An 18,031-nucleotide genomic window follows, 5' to 3' on the forward strand; every position below is an offset into this window, starting at 1 on the left:
TGGGACTGACAACAGATAAATTGCGCATATTCTCTGTTAGGTTTATTTTGTTTATTAATTTATTTTACTTAATGTTTCTTCTTTCAGTTAACAATTGAGGTACTAAAAACTAAATAACAAAATTTAACTATAAAATAAAAATTGAAGGAACCTTACTGCTAGCAATGCACTTGACCGTGCCACTGCCATTCAATTGTAAATTTGATTTGTTTATCACAGAAACTGCTACCCTACTTTGTGGATGATTTTTCTGTGTTTCTCTTTGCCTTCCCAGCACTCTGTTGTAAATTCGGCGCAGATATTTGTTGCAAACCTAGACTTCTCGCTTTTGTATATTGCCTTTGCTCGTTGCTGTATTCCTTCATGTTGTCGCTGTCAGTTTTCTGCTCCTCATTCGGCTGGGACTGATGGCTCTCTTCGTGATGGTATTGGTTGCCAGTTTCGTATTTTTGAGATAGTCCGTTATTTGCTTCATAGTGGTAGGCAGATCCGTTTGGAGTCTGTGAATGATACGCAACGATTCCATGTTTTGGGTTCGAATAAATCAAGTTTTTCTTTGAATAATCGGCTTGACCTTCGTGTTCTTGTTGATGACCACCGTCATCAACTTGCCCACTGGAATAATCTCCATGGTTTTCCCCATAGTTATTTTGCTGTTCATAGCCATATCCTTCGTTTTGATTTTGATGGTTGCTGTAAGCGTCTGCGTAGCCAGCACCGCTATCATAACCCTGATTTTGTTCACCTTGTCCATAACTATCATGTCCTTGACTTGCACCGTCTTGTCCACCGTAATGACCTTCTGCATAGTTCCCAAAGTTTGTTTGGTCTCCACCACTTGAACCGAAACTGGAATGACCATGTCCGCTATCCCCAAAGCCAGAGTTACTTCCAAAATCATGCCCAGATTGCCCGTAATCTCCACCACCGAATCCGTACCCACCGAATGATCCTTGGCCACCAAAACCTCCATGTCCACCGAATCCTCCCTGTCCACCGAATCCTCCTTGTCCACCGAATCCTCCTTGTCCACCGAATCCTCCTTGTCCACCGAATCCTCCATGTCCACCGAATCCTTCCTGTCCACCGAATGCTTGCTGTCCACCAAATCCTCCGTGCTCGAAACCGCCATTTCCGCCGAAGCTATGCTGGTTAAATGAATGTCCGCCAAATCCTTCATTGTCATGTCCACCATTGTTCTCATGACTGTTATCGCCAAAACCTGAATGGGATCCGCCAGCGTAATCCTGTTCATTATTATTGCCTTCTTCACTGCCATGATGATGATGATGAGTAGGTACTTCAATTGGCACTTGTTCTTTAATTTTTATAATTTTTGGCACATGAACTGGATAAGGTTTTGGTACTGGTACTGGATAAGGAACGTGATGAGGTACTTTGACTGGATATGGAACGGGAACTTTAACAGCAACAGTTTTGGTGATGTGAATGACTTTTGGTGGAAGGCTATGCTTCCCAACGAAAGTTCCCAAATGCACATGCTCGTGATCTTGATGATGATGATTGTCTCCGTATCCACCCAAATCGCCACCACTATCATCACCATGCCCATGATGAAAATAACCAGCATCAGTGCTCGGCACCGATTTTAGCACAACAAGCAAGAATGGTACAAATTTCATTATCTGAAAATAGAAAACCATTTAGTGCATACTATACATTTGCGTAGTAATTAAAATAGATGTTAGTGGACAGGAATCCCCCCGTTGGACTCAAAGTAATTTTTTTTTAATCATAAAATAATTTTTAATGGACAAAATCGTTGTGTACGAATTCACATACACCACAATAACAAAAATTATGTTCAACAGACCGTTCCCATGCGAATCGTTTCGTTGTTTTATCGGTAAAATTTTTATTATATATCACCCCTAATCCAATCATTTCAATAAACATCATCAATTTTGGAAACACGTTGTTCATAAATAAATAAAATAAATAATTTTAAGTTGATTTTAAAATTTCGATGAAATTATGGAAATGGGTTTTGCCTTCAGCCTGTGTACACCACACATTTTTTCTGTGTATAATCCTTTTTTCTTTTGCATTATTTTTGGTTCACTGTTTCATTCACATTTTTTAGTCACAATTTATACTCACAATTTTATTCATTTTGATTCGCCTAGTAATTCAAAATGAGCACACAGCTCTAGACCGTTATACCGGAAGGAAGGAAATGTTATGATTAGCTCAGATGTGATGAATTAGTTTATATAGACTAAAAAAGAAGCCATTCACTTCATCATCATCATCATAATGGAGAATAAAACAGCAACGTTACAGTATACTATATAACTATATATATAATACATACAGCTTGATACACAACAATAGAACACTAACACAGCTTTTATTTTTCGGTTGTGGCTTTCCCAAGTGGCAAATAATTCACACACGAAAATTCAATAAATATTTTACATCATTCGATCCACATTACTTTTGTATTTATAAATGGTGCACTTCATGAGAGACAACATATGTATATAGAGATTTAAAAAAAAAGTTCATTGAGCGTTACACTTTAAGCAAAAGAAAACAACGAAATAATAATCGATGTTGTAATATGTTCGTAGTTCAGATTAAAAGACATAACAAACGTTCACTTTTTCGGGCATTCCTCTTGCTGAGCGAATTTCGTTTTTTTTTGTTACTTTCCGTGCAAAAATTTAGTTTCTTTAGGTAAAGGTTATTCACATCTTCTAGACATTACATTATTGTATAGCTCAATTGAAGCAACTTGTTTTATCGACAAATTCAGTTCTACAAAAATTTCAATTCACAACTTTCAGCCATCCAACCCAGCACCAGCTGTGTCATTATTTTTGGTAAAATACAATTTTTTCGGCTACAATTATCTCTGTTGAAGTCCAAAGAATATAAATTTTAATGCAGTTCCCTTTCACAGATGGACTCTGATCAATGCATTTTCAACAGTTGGAAAGAAAATCTTGTACTTCATTTTTTGCTAGTTAAGACATCATGAACCAGCTTTCATTGCTAACTTTCTGCAGTTAACAGATGACGGTAAAATGGTAAACATTGCTTGTCGAGATATTGAGACTTGTCCTGAACGTATATACCTGGACCAGAACTGACAAACACTAGACTACACTGCGGCCATGATAGAAGGAACATTGGACAATGACAGCTGGTTTCTATGGGAGATCATAAACCAATTTGTTCACATTTTTAATACTCCACAATATCTGTTGGAGTAGAACGATCATTACGCTCCTGCACATAACACGAACGAGCGAAGCGAGTGTATGCATTATGTACAGAAGCGTAACGAGAGTATACTCTAATAGATACATAATATGTGACACAGTAACAATTGTTTGTGCATATTTTCTGTTTGGTGTTTGGTTCTCGACAATTTTTTTTTTAATATTTTTTCAGAAAATTTGAGTGAATATATGACACTTGGAACGCTACAAATTATTCATTTCGAGTTCATTTGTCGGTAACCATTTTCAATTAACCAAATAAAAAAAAATATAGTAAATAATTCAAAAATTCAATTTGAAGGAGATTCAATCAAGGTTTTTTTTAATCACACACGGAATTTTGAAAACCGACTTTTCTGTTTCTGTGTTTTACTTAAGTTTCTGATTTCTCCATATAAAAATGCATGCAAAATTCACACAAAAAAAGTAAACCACGAAACAGAAAATGTGTCGGTTTTCAAAATTCCGCTAATGTAAAATAATAAAGCCAAGCAATTTAGAATAGGGGATGGAATTTGTTTATGTATTGTCCGTTGACAAGTGGATCGCCACCGGTTTTGAGGGGGTTTTGATTTTTGTTTTTTACATGTTGCCACACATTGTTGACAAATTCAAGATTTTTTATTTACGAAGGTTACGCTGATTGCTTAGTGAAAAAGGACTTCACCTAGCACAAATTAAACGACCTTAGATATATTTGACATTGAGCAACATAGCGAAATGGTTATTTGGATCACAAGGGACGAAAGTTAAAAAATTCAACCGTGTGCGAAGTTTGCAGCCCGTGGCCGAAGGCGGGGGTGCAGGGGGCGGCAGCCCCCTGGTAAAAGAAAAATGTATAAATTATTGGCAACGTTCTTTTCTATCACAACAATCACAGTGATCACAACGACACCAGACGGAACACATGTTGTTGCTGTCATTTACTTTCGCATCCTCGTTTGAGGGGCGAAAGTACTTTCGCTCCCTCTGTTGGGAGGCGAAAGTATTTTCGCACCTCTTGTGATGTCGTGGCTAACTGAGAGTTGAATTTTTATACTTTCGCATCTCATTCGGGAAGCGAAAATTACAACTTTCGTAGTTGGTGTAATGAAAATTAATTTTTCATGCTTCGGGGCCGAAAATGAGGGCAATTTTTCGAATTTTCTCGGGTTTCCGGCCCTCTGCATGAAAACTCACATGTGCACCTGTTTGGGACGGTTGATTTAAGGCACTTTCGCTTGTAAGCCTCACTTCGTTCGGCCTACAATCCGCGAAATTGCCTAAAATCAATCGTCCAAAACAGGTACACAAATGACTATCAAAGCCCCCCGAAACCCCGTGCTTCCACCTACATAAAAAACACGAACTGAACGAGCCAAAATCTCAATTTATATCAACTGTTCATGATTTTTGCTTATTTTTTGAATCCACAACATCCAAAGGTGTCAAAGCGTCATCCTTAGAACCGTAACGCCCATAACCAACGCACTGACAGTGCGTTGCCATAACCAAAAAAATATTGTTGACAAGTTGTTCCGTTCTTTGCAAAAGCGTTGAGGTTATGGCTCTGTGGATTCTCTCGTTCGCTTTCGGCTTGTCAAAAATCGTTTTGGTCGGACGATGGAACAAACCTCGGTAACATAACGGACATAACCGATACTAAACAGGTTGAACAAGAAAACCCAACATGACATGACAAAAACAAACTATTCAAATCAAAATTTTTGAAGTCAAGGGTGTAAACTTTGGGGAGGCCATCCACAGTTGACGAAGGCGGATTTTATACAAAAATACACCTCGTGTGATGATTGTCGTCGCCGTGATGATGTGGTGGATTTTTTACATGTAAAATCATCAGAAGTAGTGTGTTCCCGCGTTTCTAATAAAATGGCGATCTGCGTGACATCCCCAAAGTTTACAGCCTTGTTTGAAGTGTCATATCATCTGTGAATGTGTCAAACAAATGTTGCTTATGGAAATTGACATTGTCACAAACATTTTAACCGCGATTCGTGTTGTAAATCCAACTGTATTTTTGATTATTTGATTTGTTAGACTGCTTGTACACACATGAAAAACTCGGCTTGTATGTAACAAACGCTTGATTCCGTTTAATTCACCCTTTGGATAGAGAACTTGTTTGATTGTTTAACTCTAATAAAGGAATTGGGAGTCTAAAGGAGGAATCATATTTCGTGCCGAACTAAGTAAGGTATTTCTTCGAAATAAAATTCATCTCAAGTAAAGTTTTTGTTATCTGAAAGTTCACACGAATTTCAGGGTGATGTCATGATGGCCTCCTCGGCGAAGAAAAAACGTTCAAATAGACCGAATTTTTCTGAGGCAGCCGTACAAGAAGCTTCAGATCAGCTAAGCAAAATACAATGGAATGAGTTGATGATAGCTTCGATTCGAAAGCTAAATGAAGATGGGACCCGAGTTGTCAAGTATCGACTTTGCACTACATTAAACGCATTGGCAAAAGAGGAATTTGAGTTGGCACTTCCGATCACAGAAACCGTTCTCCTGAGGAACTTGGACCGCGCGATTGATGAAGGCATTTTAACAAGTCAGAAGAACGGTTCAATAATAAGCTACGGAATTGTTGGAGAAAAAGCTGGAAAAATTGATTTGACAGTGGAGGATCCTCTGGAGGATGGAAAAATACTGGCGGCTATAGTCAAAAGTCTTCTAATCATTAGAAAAAATGAAGGCCAGGTCAGAGGTTTCAAGCTACCAGAGATTATCAACTTGTTCGAATCGGCCAACAGTCTAATTTACCCGGAAGGTGAAGATAAAACAAGTTTTTTGGAAAATGTAATCACTGGCGCCCTCAAGAAAGGTTGTATTTCGGGTCATATTCGAAAGTTAGAAAAAGAATATTACGTAGCTGGAAAGTCCTGAAGATGAACAGTTCCTTAAGTATACAATTTGCGGTGTAAGTCTAATTTCATGTTCAATAAAGTATCACATTTTGTGTGTTCTCCAGAGTCGCGTTTTTGTATCTTAAACCCAACCCTTAACAACCCTTAAAGGATAACTCTTAAGCAAGTCGTTTTGTGTTAACTTCCAAAACCAGGTTAATGTCTCTGTGAATGACATCGGATACATTTACACATTTAGAAGCGGTGTCAACATCTGTAGCGTCAGGTTTCGCCTCATTTGGACCTTTTTCAAAATTACCATCGCCGATCATTCGTAAAGAATTCTCGGAAACTTGGATTTTCGATATGCTTGACTGTGACAAAAATTATAAATAGGTTTGTAGCGAGATCTATTCGTAACAACCTCAACCGGCCCATGATTGTACGAGAACGTATCAAGCAAGATGGGATATAAAATCGCTCATTCATTGCTGTCATTTTTACGGGAACATAGTCTCTCCTTCGAACTGCTCTTGAAAATATATGAAAGCACATTCGCCCCAGTGGCAACGTATGGTCTGAAAGCATCGGCAATGACGCGTAGCAACAGAATTTCACTGACAAACATGGAACGGCAAATACTGCGAATCCTATCCGATACCGCGAGTGACAAGCCTTCGCAAATACAACCGAAACTGATGCTGCGGAACAAAACGATAGTCAATATTTACGATACGATATCATCGCGTGGCACGAAGATTCAAAATCAATCGAAAATTCAAAGTCGGTCGTCCCTGCTACATTTGGGAAGACACTCTACTCGACGAAACCAAAAAATCAAGAACGAATCACCTGTTGAATGAAATGGTCAATGACGACTTCAACATGATGCGGAGCAGATCATCTATGACGGAACGATTTCGGAGGAAGAGGATTGATTGCCATTTTCAGTTTGTACTATTAATTAAAATTTATTCAAGCATGCCAGTGTTTTGGTCAATCTCTCAGGAGATCGGATGAAAAACAAAGTGTTGATGGTGAATCTCTCAGGAGATCTAGACATGATCCGATTTTCTTTTGAATGTGTAGTTAGAAACTGAATAACATAGTTAGTCGGACTGTACGCCAATTGAGGGTCAACTATTTGTGTGATTGTCCTTTACCACTTAACTGGTTGGCCTAGCGTAATCTAGGAGGAATAGCAATTGAAATACATTGCTCGCTGGGTATAGTGAAGTCGGAGTAGCGAGATCTATTCGTAATTGAATAAATTGATGACTAAAATAGTCCGTTCTGATAATTTTCATTATAAAATTGAAAAACCACTGCGCTGGCTGTTTGCTTCTCATTCAATTGAAATGTAGAAACACAAAAATTAACTTAACCGAGTACTAATTCATTGTCTCTTTCAATATTTTTATACAAAAAAAAAAAACTGAATAGACCAACAATCCGTAACTATTGCCATCAATCGATTATTTCATTTCGAATATCAAACCATTATTGGATTATTAATACACTAAAATGAAAATCAACAAAAAAAATCTTTTCAATGTTTTCGCCAATATGCAAAAATATTATGCTGAATACCATTGCAAATATAATAATTAAATAATATGTGAATGCTAGCCGGCGTAAAAAGCTTTTGAATACACATTTTTTTTTGCAGTGATAAAAAATAAAGTCACATGGTATCCGTAAAAGCACAAATTGGTCACCATTACTGAATAAATTTCATTTGTGAATTTTGGCTTTTTACATTAATAAATTATAATTTTATGAGTTCATTGCAGTCAGTAGAGCACGAAGAAAACTTCATTAAACTGAGCGCTTTTTAATAATCTGTTCGTCGAAAAAAGTTTAAATTATATTGCAACTATTCATTGATGAATTTAATATTTTTCTTATGGAAAAATTGAGGATCAATTGCGTGGGGTACTTTATTACGTTTCAATTGCAACATACAACCTCTGTTGCCAACCAATTTTATCAGCTTTTCCTTACATTTTCAGAAATAAATATAATCAACCAAAGTGATTTGACTTAAGTTGGTACGCATATGAAATACCGAAATCAATGAAAAATTGTTATTTGAGAATTTAAACTCGTAGACTAAATAGAAATAGACTGGCAATATGTGGACGTGAAACTGAAGCTAAAGTTATGCGATATTAGAGGACGCCAGCTTTTTTGGATAAAAACGATAATGTCCAACAATAACAATAATTCCCAACAATAATGCCCCATCAAAAATGGCGACCATTATGAATGCATACACATGGACAAGTCAATTTTGTATTTATTTTTGATTTTTATTCTAAAAGTGCGTCCGAAACTATATTTTATTACTGCAATCCGTAGATCTAATTTGTAGGAAGCTAACGACATTAGGCTGGAAAAAATCTGTTCATCTTTCACCACGCTGTTCGACGACAAACATCATCCACTACACAACAAACACGTGCTTAACCTGCAAGCGGAACATATAATGTTTGTCGTCGTACAACGTGTTGTAAAGTGAAACAGTTTTTTCCAGCTCAATGTCGTTAGCTTCCTACAAATTAGATCTACGGATAGCAGTAATAAAATGTAGATCCGGACGAACTTTTAGAATAAAAATCAAAAATAAATAGAAAATTTACATGTCCATGTGTATCCACTCACAATGGTCGCCATTTTTGACGGGGCATTATTTTTGGGAATTATTGTTATTGTTGGACATTATCGTTTTTGTCCAAAAAAGCTGGCGTCCTCAATTATGTATGGATGACATACACAAAATACCACGGTGGGGTTGAACAAAATTTAAATAAGGTCGCGACACCACCTCCGATTTTTTTTTTCATATTCTTATTGAGGGACTCGAGTACTATAGGGAACCACATTCAGTTCGCGGATCTATCCAGCCGTTTCGGAGAACCGGCACTCATGGCCGTGCGGAACCGACGAGTCAATTTGAATACAGATTGTTATCGCAACGGATAGAGGGACTAATTCTAAGCTAATTTGTGTTGAAATGGCTTCCCTCGACAATGTGACCACGTAGCTACAGCCAGCTAAAGTCGAAATTTCGACATTTTTAAATCGTGATATGTCCAAGATAAAGAAAGTTTGAAACTTTTTGAATGGCGATATTGGTAGACGATTCCATGCTCTATTAAACACCGAGAAAGGATTTTTAAAAAAATTGTCTGAGTTGTACAATATTTGAATAGATTTATTTTCACCATCATCGGCGAAGCTTGGACTCATCTGATCAGCCTGCAGTCTAAGCTTCACAACGATACCACACTTGCAATACCAGCCTTACAACAAGTATCTGTTACAACCTTTTGTTTGCAGCAAGGTCACTCTACGACGAAATTTTCAATTTATCATCTATTTTCAAGTGCCCGTTCCTTTAGGATGGGTGGAATTGTTATCCATTCTTCATAAATAAGTGGTTTAAGTTATTTGAACCATTTCTTACAATGATTACGTGTATCTGGAGTCGGTTGAAGCTGATTTCCACATACTTTTGGGGTGATTTCCTCTAACGGCTAGCGAAATCAGATTTAATCGACTCCAGATACACGTAATTAATGTTAGAATTGCTGCAAGTAACTTATACCACTTATTTATGAAGAATGCATAACAATTTCACTCATTCTAAAGGAACGGGCACTTGAAGATAGATAGTAAATTGAAAATTTCGTCGTAGAGTGACCTTGCTGCAAACAAAAGGTTGTAACAGATACTTGTTGTAAGGCTGGTATTGCAAGTGTGGTATTGTTGTAAAGCTTAGACTGCAGGCATTATTGTCTTGTTGCAGACAGGGTCAACCTGAGTATTACAGATGAGTCCAAGTTTCGCCGAGGATGGTTAAAAATAAAATTTTTCAAATATTGTACAATTCAGACAAATTTTGTAAAATCCATTCTCGGCGTTTAATAGAGCATGGAATCCTCTACCAATATCGCCATTCAAATAGTTTCAAACTTTCTTCGTCTTGGACATATCACCATTCAAAGATGTCGAATTTTCGACTTTAGCTGGCTGTAGCTATGTGGTCAAGTTGTCGAGGGAAGCCATTTCAACACAAATTAGCTTAGAATTAGTCCCTCTATCCGTTGCGATAACAATCTGTATTCAAATTGACTCGTCGGTTCCGCACGGCCATGAGTGCCGGTTCTCCGAACTGAATGTGGTTCCCTATAGTACTCCAGTCCCTCAATAAGAACATGAAAAAAAAAATCAGAGGTGGTGTCGCGACTTTATTTAAATTTTGTTCAACCCCACCGTGATACAGCAACATCATACGTCGATCAAACGTCAAAGAAAATGGGAAAAATCATCCATACGAATTAGCGCCGATTTTCGCTTACACAATTACACATTTCGTATTTACTTTTGCTTCATCGCTCGAATTTTTTGTATGAAGGGCCAGTCTACTTCTATTTAGTCTAAGATTAAACTCCACCGAAAGACGAAAGTAAACTTTAAAAATTTTTTTTTTATATTATACTAACAGACACCAGTTGATCTGTACTGTAGTGCATTCCCCTACGAATCTTACTCTTCAGACATACATTTTTATATATTCAAGGTGGAGTACGGCGACACGGTTTGTTTGTTCGTAAGCACTAATTAATTTCGATTTCGCGTTTCAAAGCTATTAATGACAATGTACAACGTTTTTTTTCTATTTCTACGACATAGACAAAATAAATTCAAAATGTACACGAGTTAGGGCAAAGGGTGATATGAAAAAGATGAAAAATCACAACTCAGTTCGAAAGCTTTAGGGAATGCTTAATGGTATGGAAACGAAGTTATATATTAAAGTCATACCGAATTAATTAGTAGATTATTAGCTCTTACTAGACGATGATTCAGATATAGTAACACGTGTCGTTAACCAGCAACCAAAGGTCCGAAAAAACCAGTATGAATCCAACTCAATTTCTAACAAATAATCTCGCAATATAATCAGCTTATTAACCATTTGAAATTGAACTTTACGTCGACCTTTTCGTGTTAATTCACGTATCCATCGGATAAAGAGATATCCCTACATCCCTATCTATACTTTTTAATAAACATCTATTTTTTTACGCCATTTAGTATATTACATTACCGATCAGACCAAAATTTCATAATGAATAATGCATGATGCTCTGATACCCATCTTTCTGTTTCTTTTTTCCTTTCTTTCTTTATGGAATGGAAAATGGAAAACGATTAAAAAGTCTTTTAAAATCCAATTCGAATAATCGATTTTTATTGCTGTTATTTTATCTTCTCATTCATATGTATCAACCCCCAGACTGATTGAAGACAGTTTTATTTATCGGCTCTAAAATAACAATACATTGAACAACCACAAACGAAAAAAGCAGAATTTTTTTATTTTGATTTTTTTTTCGGTTCACAAAAACAATTTATCTAAAAGCTTCTTGTTGTTGTCATGGAATGTAAAACTGTCAATAAAACGGTGCAATCAAAAACATTTTTTACAGGATTTTTGGATGGAAGATTTTTCGTGGTAATGTGTGTAGTAGGTATATGTAGTGTTAGGTATAGATGTAATGTATACTTAAGGAATACTAAATAAAAGTTAAAGAGGGTGTGTTGAGAATTAGGGATAGTTAGTTATGTAAGGATGTAAGGGTAAGGGATATTGTTGTCGGAGGGTTTAAGAAATTATTGACAGTTTAATGGTTTTCCTGATGATTAATATTGAAATGATATGAGTTGTGTGTATACAAAGGAATATAAGTAATCAGTTACAGGTACGTGCACAGAAAACTGGTGCAGCGCACTTCAGCTACAACCAACGCACTTCAAGCGAAAGTAATCATAGTGGTCAGCCGTCAGCTGCAGAAAGTACTCTATTTTACATGCAAATATTTTTACAGTTGTGTGACACACTATCAAGTTTCAATACCTTATTTGGAGTACTCATGCTTGAAGTGCGTTGGTTGTAGCGTTTATCTTAGACACGATAAAGATGCAAAGAAACGTTTTCAACAAAGAGTTTTCTGTTTATGCCTACCAATAACTACAATTTCAGAAAACCCCTTTCTTATTGTCAGAGATATAAATCAATAGGATTTTCCTAACGCATGCTACGAGGCTTTTTAGCGAACGAGAGGTTTCCAGCACTAGCCGGAGTTCTGGAATCGAGTTTGCTAAAAAAGCATCTCTTAGCATAAGTTAGGAACAACGTTTTTGTTTATAGTGTGTCGGAAATGAGCGACGAAGTCGCGATGTTTAGACACTAGAAACGATTTTGACCACCCAGTGCAGAGCAATTTTGACCAGTTCCAGCATGGATCCGGAATTATTTCAGGACAAAATTTGTTCTGTGAATTAGTCAAAAAGGTCTCCTGCATAAAGAGAACGTTATCAAGAGCTCGTCGCTTATTTCAGTCGTCATTGTCAATAGCAGATACCTAGCCTGCTCTGTAAGATTAAATGTCTTATTTGGCCTAGAATATCGCACTTGGTAAGATGTTTTCTCTATAATAGAGATATCGTGGACAGATGGGACAGATGTTAAAACCTATTTCAAACCATTCTCTGAACAATTTGAGAGACATGCAATTCTTTAACAGCAGATGGAAACACCTTGCCTTTCCTTCCTAAATTATCATCATTGTACCAAAACTTCAATATAGATAGATTTTACAAACCAAATCGAAGCCACAACCAAATTTGCACGCTCTTCATTTATATATCTTGTTCAATTGTGATTTGTCCATTTATCTGTGCCAAAATCGATCGATGCTCACGAATAATAACAGTATACAAAGATCATATAATTTCAAAAAGAAATGTTTTCCATTTTTCTCCATTTATTATTTAACTCAATCAAGTTCGTAAAATACATAAAATATTACACAGACATAATCCAACTTTTAATTATGTAATTCTATTGCACATTGATGAGATAGGTACCTACCGTTACTACAGAAAAGAAATGTAAAAAAAAAATTGGCCAATAAACCGTCGTCCAATATTTACAATGAAGAGAGGAAGTTTTGTAATACGAAATCGAAAATTCGTAACGTACAAATAAAAATTAAAACAAGAACAAAATGATAATTGCACATTTCACCAACCTGTGTCCGCTCTCAGAATGACCATATACCTTTTTACAATTACAATACACAACAACACACTTTCATTATTTAGCATTTCTTTACACCGACCGTGTAGGTATGGTATATATACACATCGAATGTACCTACACCGTGTTTGCATACAAAACTGACTGTATACACCAAGCATAAAATCATAATTTTATTAAAATAACAAAAATAAAAACAATTTTTAGAAAGTAAGTAATTGGAATTAATGTTCATTTGCAGATGCAAAATGTTGGTCGGTCTACTATTAGTCAGCTACTTTTTTTTCTTTCTTTGTGTGTAAAAAACCTCCATGGTACAAAGAAATTATTTTAGTAATTTTAACTGAATTAATAAAAAAAATCTGGAAAAACACTCGGACTGTCTCATTTGGAAACAAAAAGCGACAAAAATTAAAAAAACATTACACGTATGATATCACAAAATAAGAAACACTAAGACTCTGCTCAGTTTTGTACATGCACGATTATCTTTGTATAAATCAGTGCGATGGATACTCAATAACTATCGTAAGACGAATGGCTAGGTGACAACGGATCCAATAAATTGTCAATTTTACGATCATCCGAAATATCCAAATATCCTGCATGGATGTTCGAATACTGTCCCAAATCTCCACCATAGTTGTTGTAATCATCAATATGAGTATCGAAATGACCAAACTTTTCGCCAATGTGATTGGGAGCATCCAAGTGACTAAAGTCTAACAATGGATCGTGGGATCCGAATTTGTTCACGTCGCTGAGGTGATCATCAAATAAATGCTGTTCATGGTAAGATGTTGGGAATTCGTGACTGTGGCCGTGACCGAAATATTGATTCTGGTATGATACGGCGAAATTGTGATCGTGCGAAAAATCGTCATGATGTCCACCAAAGTCGTGTAGTTCTGGATGGTGGATGACGTGCGAGTGGAAATCATGGTCATCGTCGGACGAGGACGATGATGACGATGAGGACGAACCGTGAGCGGAGGACGATGAGGCAAGGAATGGGAAATGGGTAATGCTGTCGAAAATTCCTCTTTTCACTAATTGTTTACGTGAATCATTTTGTGGTATTGGTACAGCCAATATTAAAGATGTAAAGGTAGCCAAAGTTACTCCAATTTGTGCCTGAAAAAAAAAACAAACAAAAATTTGTTAATCATCTAAAAAAAGTCAAAACAAATAAACCGAAGTACCTTCATGTTGATTGCAACCGTTTCCTAAATTGATCAAAGTCGAATGATTACAATTTTTTATAAAGTTGATTATTTATACAAATGAAGAGATGACTTGAGTACCTACCTAAAACTTCGATAAAAGTTTTTTGTCGTCACACAACTTTACGGACCACTTAATATCTCTGATTCCGTTGTAAATCTCACCAAAAAAAGCATCAAATACTCGATTAAGTAAAGAAATAATTATACTTCTTCAACAACGAGTGACCCACAATTTAAAAAAAAAACTCGAGAAAATGTGTAACAGATGCGTATATTTCGGGTGGCACACTTACAGAATGGGAAAACAATACCGAACTGATTAAATTTCGGTTCTGTTGTTCACGGTATTTTCAACAGTTCGATACAAGACACAAAATCTATTACTTCATTTGCTTCAACATTTGTTTTTCTACATATTAGATAACCATAACCAAGACTTGTTTTTGTCGTCGATGTTGTTGATAGATGACCAGCTGGGCCTGGACGGTATTAATTATTGTTTCATTTTGTAGTGCAGTGCTTGGTCTATTCTACAGTTTTAGAATTCAGAAAGAGTTAGAAAAGACACTTTCCTCGAATAAAAACGTTTTCCGAAACAATTAGGCCCACATTGTATTACAACAAACCAAATAATTTGTCTTTTTACATAAACACAATGTTATTTCATCGGTCATCCACTGTTGCTTTACCTGCAATTTTATGAAACAATTGAGACGACGAAGATGACTTAATAAAAAATTGAAGATAAATCAACGATCGATTAGGTACATTTTGATCGTATTGCATAATTAGATTGGTACCAAAACGTTTACCATATTGTATACTATGCCCATAATATATTTACGGAAATTAATTGACTGAACAAATAATCCATTCATTCAAAAACTAACGTCTTGCTGTATTCCAAGAGATGCACGGCAAAAATTGTCTGTATCATTTTTTTTTAAATATAAAATTCATTCATATAATCTCTTGAATTCCAAATTTAAATAACAATGGGGCGGCTCAACAGATGAATGTCATCATACAGCGAGGAAATTGTATTTTTTTTATGTAATTTTATTCGAGTTTTATTAATTCCGAAGTCAGCAGCGGCTGCATAATGTACACAATATATTGTTTTAATGATTATTAATTTTAGTTTCATAGTAAAATGATGGTGCTAGCAGAGCCTAATGTTGTTCAGACATGGGTGGTAAAAAATAATTTGAATATTTTCTCACAACACAACGGTATAATAATGCAATAATGTTTTGATTTATAAACCATCGATGCGACAGTAGACAGGTTTACAGAGCACTTTTTATAAAAGATATTACATAAAAGATATTATATAAAAAATCGGAAATGACAGCTTGTCGTTTATTCTGGCCATTCTTTTACTACCTGTCCCATGCGAAAGTTGACCAATACATAGCAATTTTCCCCCCCTGCAAAGATGATCCATTGCATATGGACTATTTGCAGTTCATTTTTGCATTTTCTTATGTGGAATTCAAGTTTCGCATGGGGCAGTTACATTGAAAGCTACTTCTTCACCACTGGAAACAACTTTGTGATACTCGTAAATTTACACATGTGTATTTGATCAACTTCGGTAACTGTTTTTCGACAAGTGTATTTGTATACCCGGCCTTCGGCTCGAATATACGCTTGTCGACAAGACAGATTACCGAAGCTTGTTGCTCAAAAATACAGTTTTTGTTTGCTTTTACCACTAAATTGTTATTAAGTTCGCTCAATAAACTACTACACAGCAGTTTTTTGGTGAAAGAAACAGGGACGCCGACTTGTGTTTGGGAGTAGTGGTGCTCATACAACAAGCGAATCTGGGAGTAGTGGTGCTCTTTCAAGTAAAACTGGAAAGATGTAGTGGAGTGGTGCTCATCATTCTAGTAGTGGTGCCCGAGCCTCGCTTGTCCTTAGAAGTCGGCGCCCCTGGAAAGAAATTTTTCTTTATACTCCACCAGAAATCTGATATCGGAATCTTATCGTAGGGACGTTATGGCCTATCGAATTTGAATGATGTGCTGTACCATTTGATGTGTGATTTGTCAATCGAAAATCCCGTAAATATTTAATTCGAGAGAGATCAGGAGGAGTGTCGTTTACCAAATAAGTCAGTAGGATTTGGCTACTACGGATGACATGTACGATAATCTCGTTGCATGTAAAATTCAATTAGAGGAAAAATGCATTTACTTTGTATTACAAAGCAGGAAGTTAGAATTTGTTTGATGGAATAGAGTCCGCGTTTTTTGTTGTTTTTGTAAGTTTTTTTTTTTTTAAATTGGACTTCATACATTTCTAAAGTTGTTGCTTGCAATGAACGAATTATTCATTTTGCAAAAGTCTCAACAAACAATTTAATTTGTAAAACATTTCAGCAATTTCTTTATTTTAATGTAATTTTAGCGCAAAAAATGTCATTTTTCTTCTTTACCAGCGATTGTACTTCATTTTTTTCAATCCAAACGATGCATTCATATCACTGCTGTCAGCTTTTATTCTTGTATAAGTTTAGTAAAATTTTTAAGGAAAGAGTCAACGCTGTAATAAGTACCGTATTCAATTTCAATGAAACTTGTTATACATCTCTCAGATAGTTATGTCTCTTTTACAAATAGAGCACATAAACTAAATTCTATATGTTGTGCTTTATGTTGTACATTATATTTAAAAATAAATTATACTTAAAATGTAAGCGGACTACGTTACTTCCTCATTATTTTGATGCATTTGAGCACAACAATTCAAAGGAAATACAGAAGAAAACAATTTCCTTTTGGAATACTTTTGTCGAGTTATTCAACTAACGAAAACGAAATGAAAAAAGTTAATCTCTAAGCGAATTTACTTACAATGAATCGTTAGTAATTGGTAGCTATCGTACTGTTTGTTTCATCGATCTAGTCATAAACAATACTCTTCGTTGCCGAGGCCAATAAGCACACGAAAACGAGACTTTTCAGTTTTATCCCTAGTTATGTATTAGTATTTTACATGACTAGGGATAAAAAGTGAAAAGTCTCGTTTTCGTGTGTTTATTGACCTCGGCTTCGTCTCGGATCAACAAAATTACAAATGTAATGGATTTTACATGCTAAGGGCGTCGAAAGAAGTGCTTGAAACATGAAAATGAAAAGTACGGTTTTCGACGCATATAGCATGTAAAACATTTTATCACATACGCGCGCTGTTCGGATGTCAAAATTACTTAACATAATGTTGTTGTCTTCGCTGATATGTGATAAAATAGAGTACACACTTGTCACTATCAGTCTCGGCAAGCCTCGACTTCTTCGTGACAAGTGTGTAATATATATTATATGTCTCTGTGTGGTAAGACGAACATTATGCGTCAGCTCGGAGAGCATCGCCTTCGGCTTAGGATCACAATCACAAACTCGTGAAAATAAACATTTGGACACAAGTGCATAATATTTATTACAGCCTTCAACTCGTTCTGGAAACGTCTCGAAAATAGTGATAGAAACATGTAAAGTACAGTTTTCGACACATAAAACATGTAAAACATTTTCACCCTTGAATTGAAATTTTCGACTTTTTCTACCTAGGTCAATAAATAAACCATCTGCA

General features: G+C 35.9%; 2 protein-coding genes and 2 long non-coding RNA genes across 4 annotated transcripts; 2 read left to right on the plus strand and 2 right to left on the minus strand.

Moving 5' to 3' along the window:
• Nucleotides 1-37: 37 nt before the first annotated feature.
• LOC119075841 (filaggrin-2-like) lies at nt 38-2,198 on the minus strand. The gene is made up of 2 exons (XM_037182389.1): nt 2,122-2,198; nt 38-1,646 (listed from the first exon to the last, which is right to left on the minus strand). The coding sequence occupies exons 1-2, from the start codon at nt 2,131-2,133 to the stop codon at nt 231-233; spliced, it is 1,428 nt and encodes a 475-aa protein (XP_037038284.1). The 5' UTR covers nt 2,134-2,198; the 3' UTR covers nt 38-230.
• A 2,810-nt stretch (nt 2,199-5,008) lies between these two features.
• LOC119075706 lies at nt 5,009-6,217 on the plus strand. The gene is made up of 2 exons (XR_005087437.1): nt 5,009-5,442; nt 5,511-6,217. It is a non-coding gene; the product is annotated as an uncharacterized LOC119075706 (long non-coding RNA).
• Nucleotides 6,218-9,351: 3,134 nt separating this feature from the next.
• LOC119075707 lies at nt 9,352-12,413 on the plus strand. The gene is made up of 3 exons (XR_005087438.1): nt 9,352-9,587; nt 9,842-9,845; nt 12,404-12,413. It is a non-coding gene; the product is annotated as an uncharacterized LOC119075707 (long non-coding RNA).
• Nucleotides 12,414-12,919: 506 nt separating this feature from the next.
• Nucleotides 12,920-14,475, minus strand: LOC119075705. Its single transcript, XM_037182230.1, has 2 exons — nt 14,408-14,475; nt 12,920-14,339 (listed from the first exon to the last, which is right to left on the minus strand). Exons 1-2 carry the CDS (start codon nt 14,411-14,413, stop codon nt 13,722-13,724), a joined length of 624 nt encoding a protein of 207 aa, XP_037038125.1. The 5' UTR covers nt 14,414-14,475; the 3' UTR covers nt 12,920-13,721.
• Nucleotides 14,476-18,031: the final 3,556 nt, after the last annotated feature.

The sequence above is a fragment of the Bradysia coprophila genome, unplaced genomic scaffold, assembly GCF_014529535.1.
Source record: "Bradysia coprophila strain Holo2 unplaced genomic scaffold, BU_Bcop_v1 contig_232, whole genome shotgun sequence".
In the NCBI taxonomy this organism is placed as follows: domain Eukaryota; kingdom Metazoa; phylum Arthropoda; class Insecta; order Diptera; family Sciaridae; genus Bradysia; species Bradysia coprophila.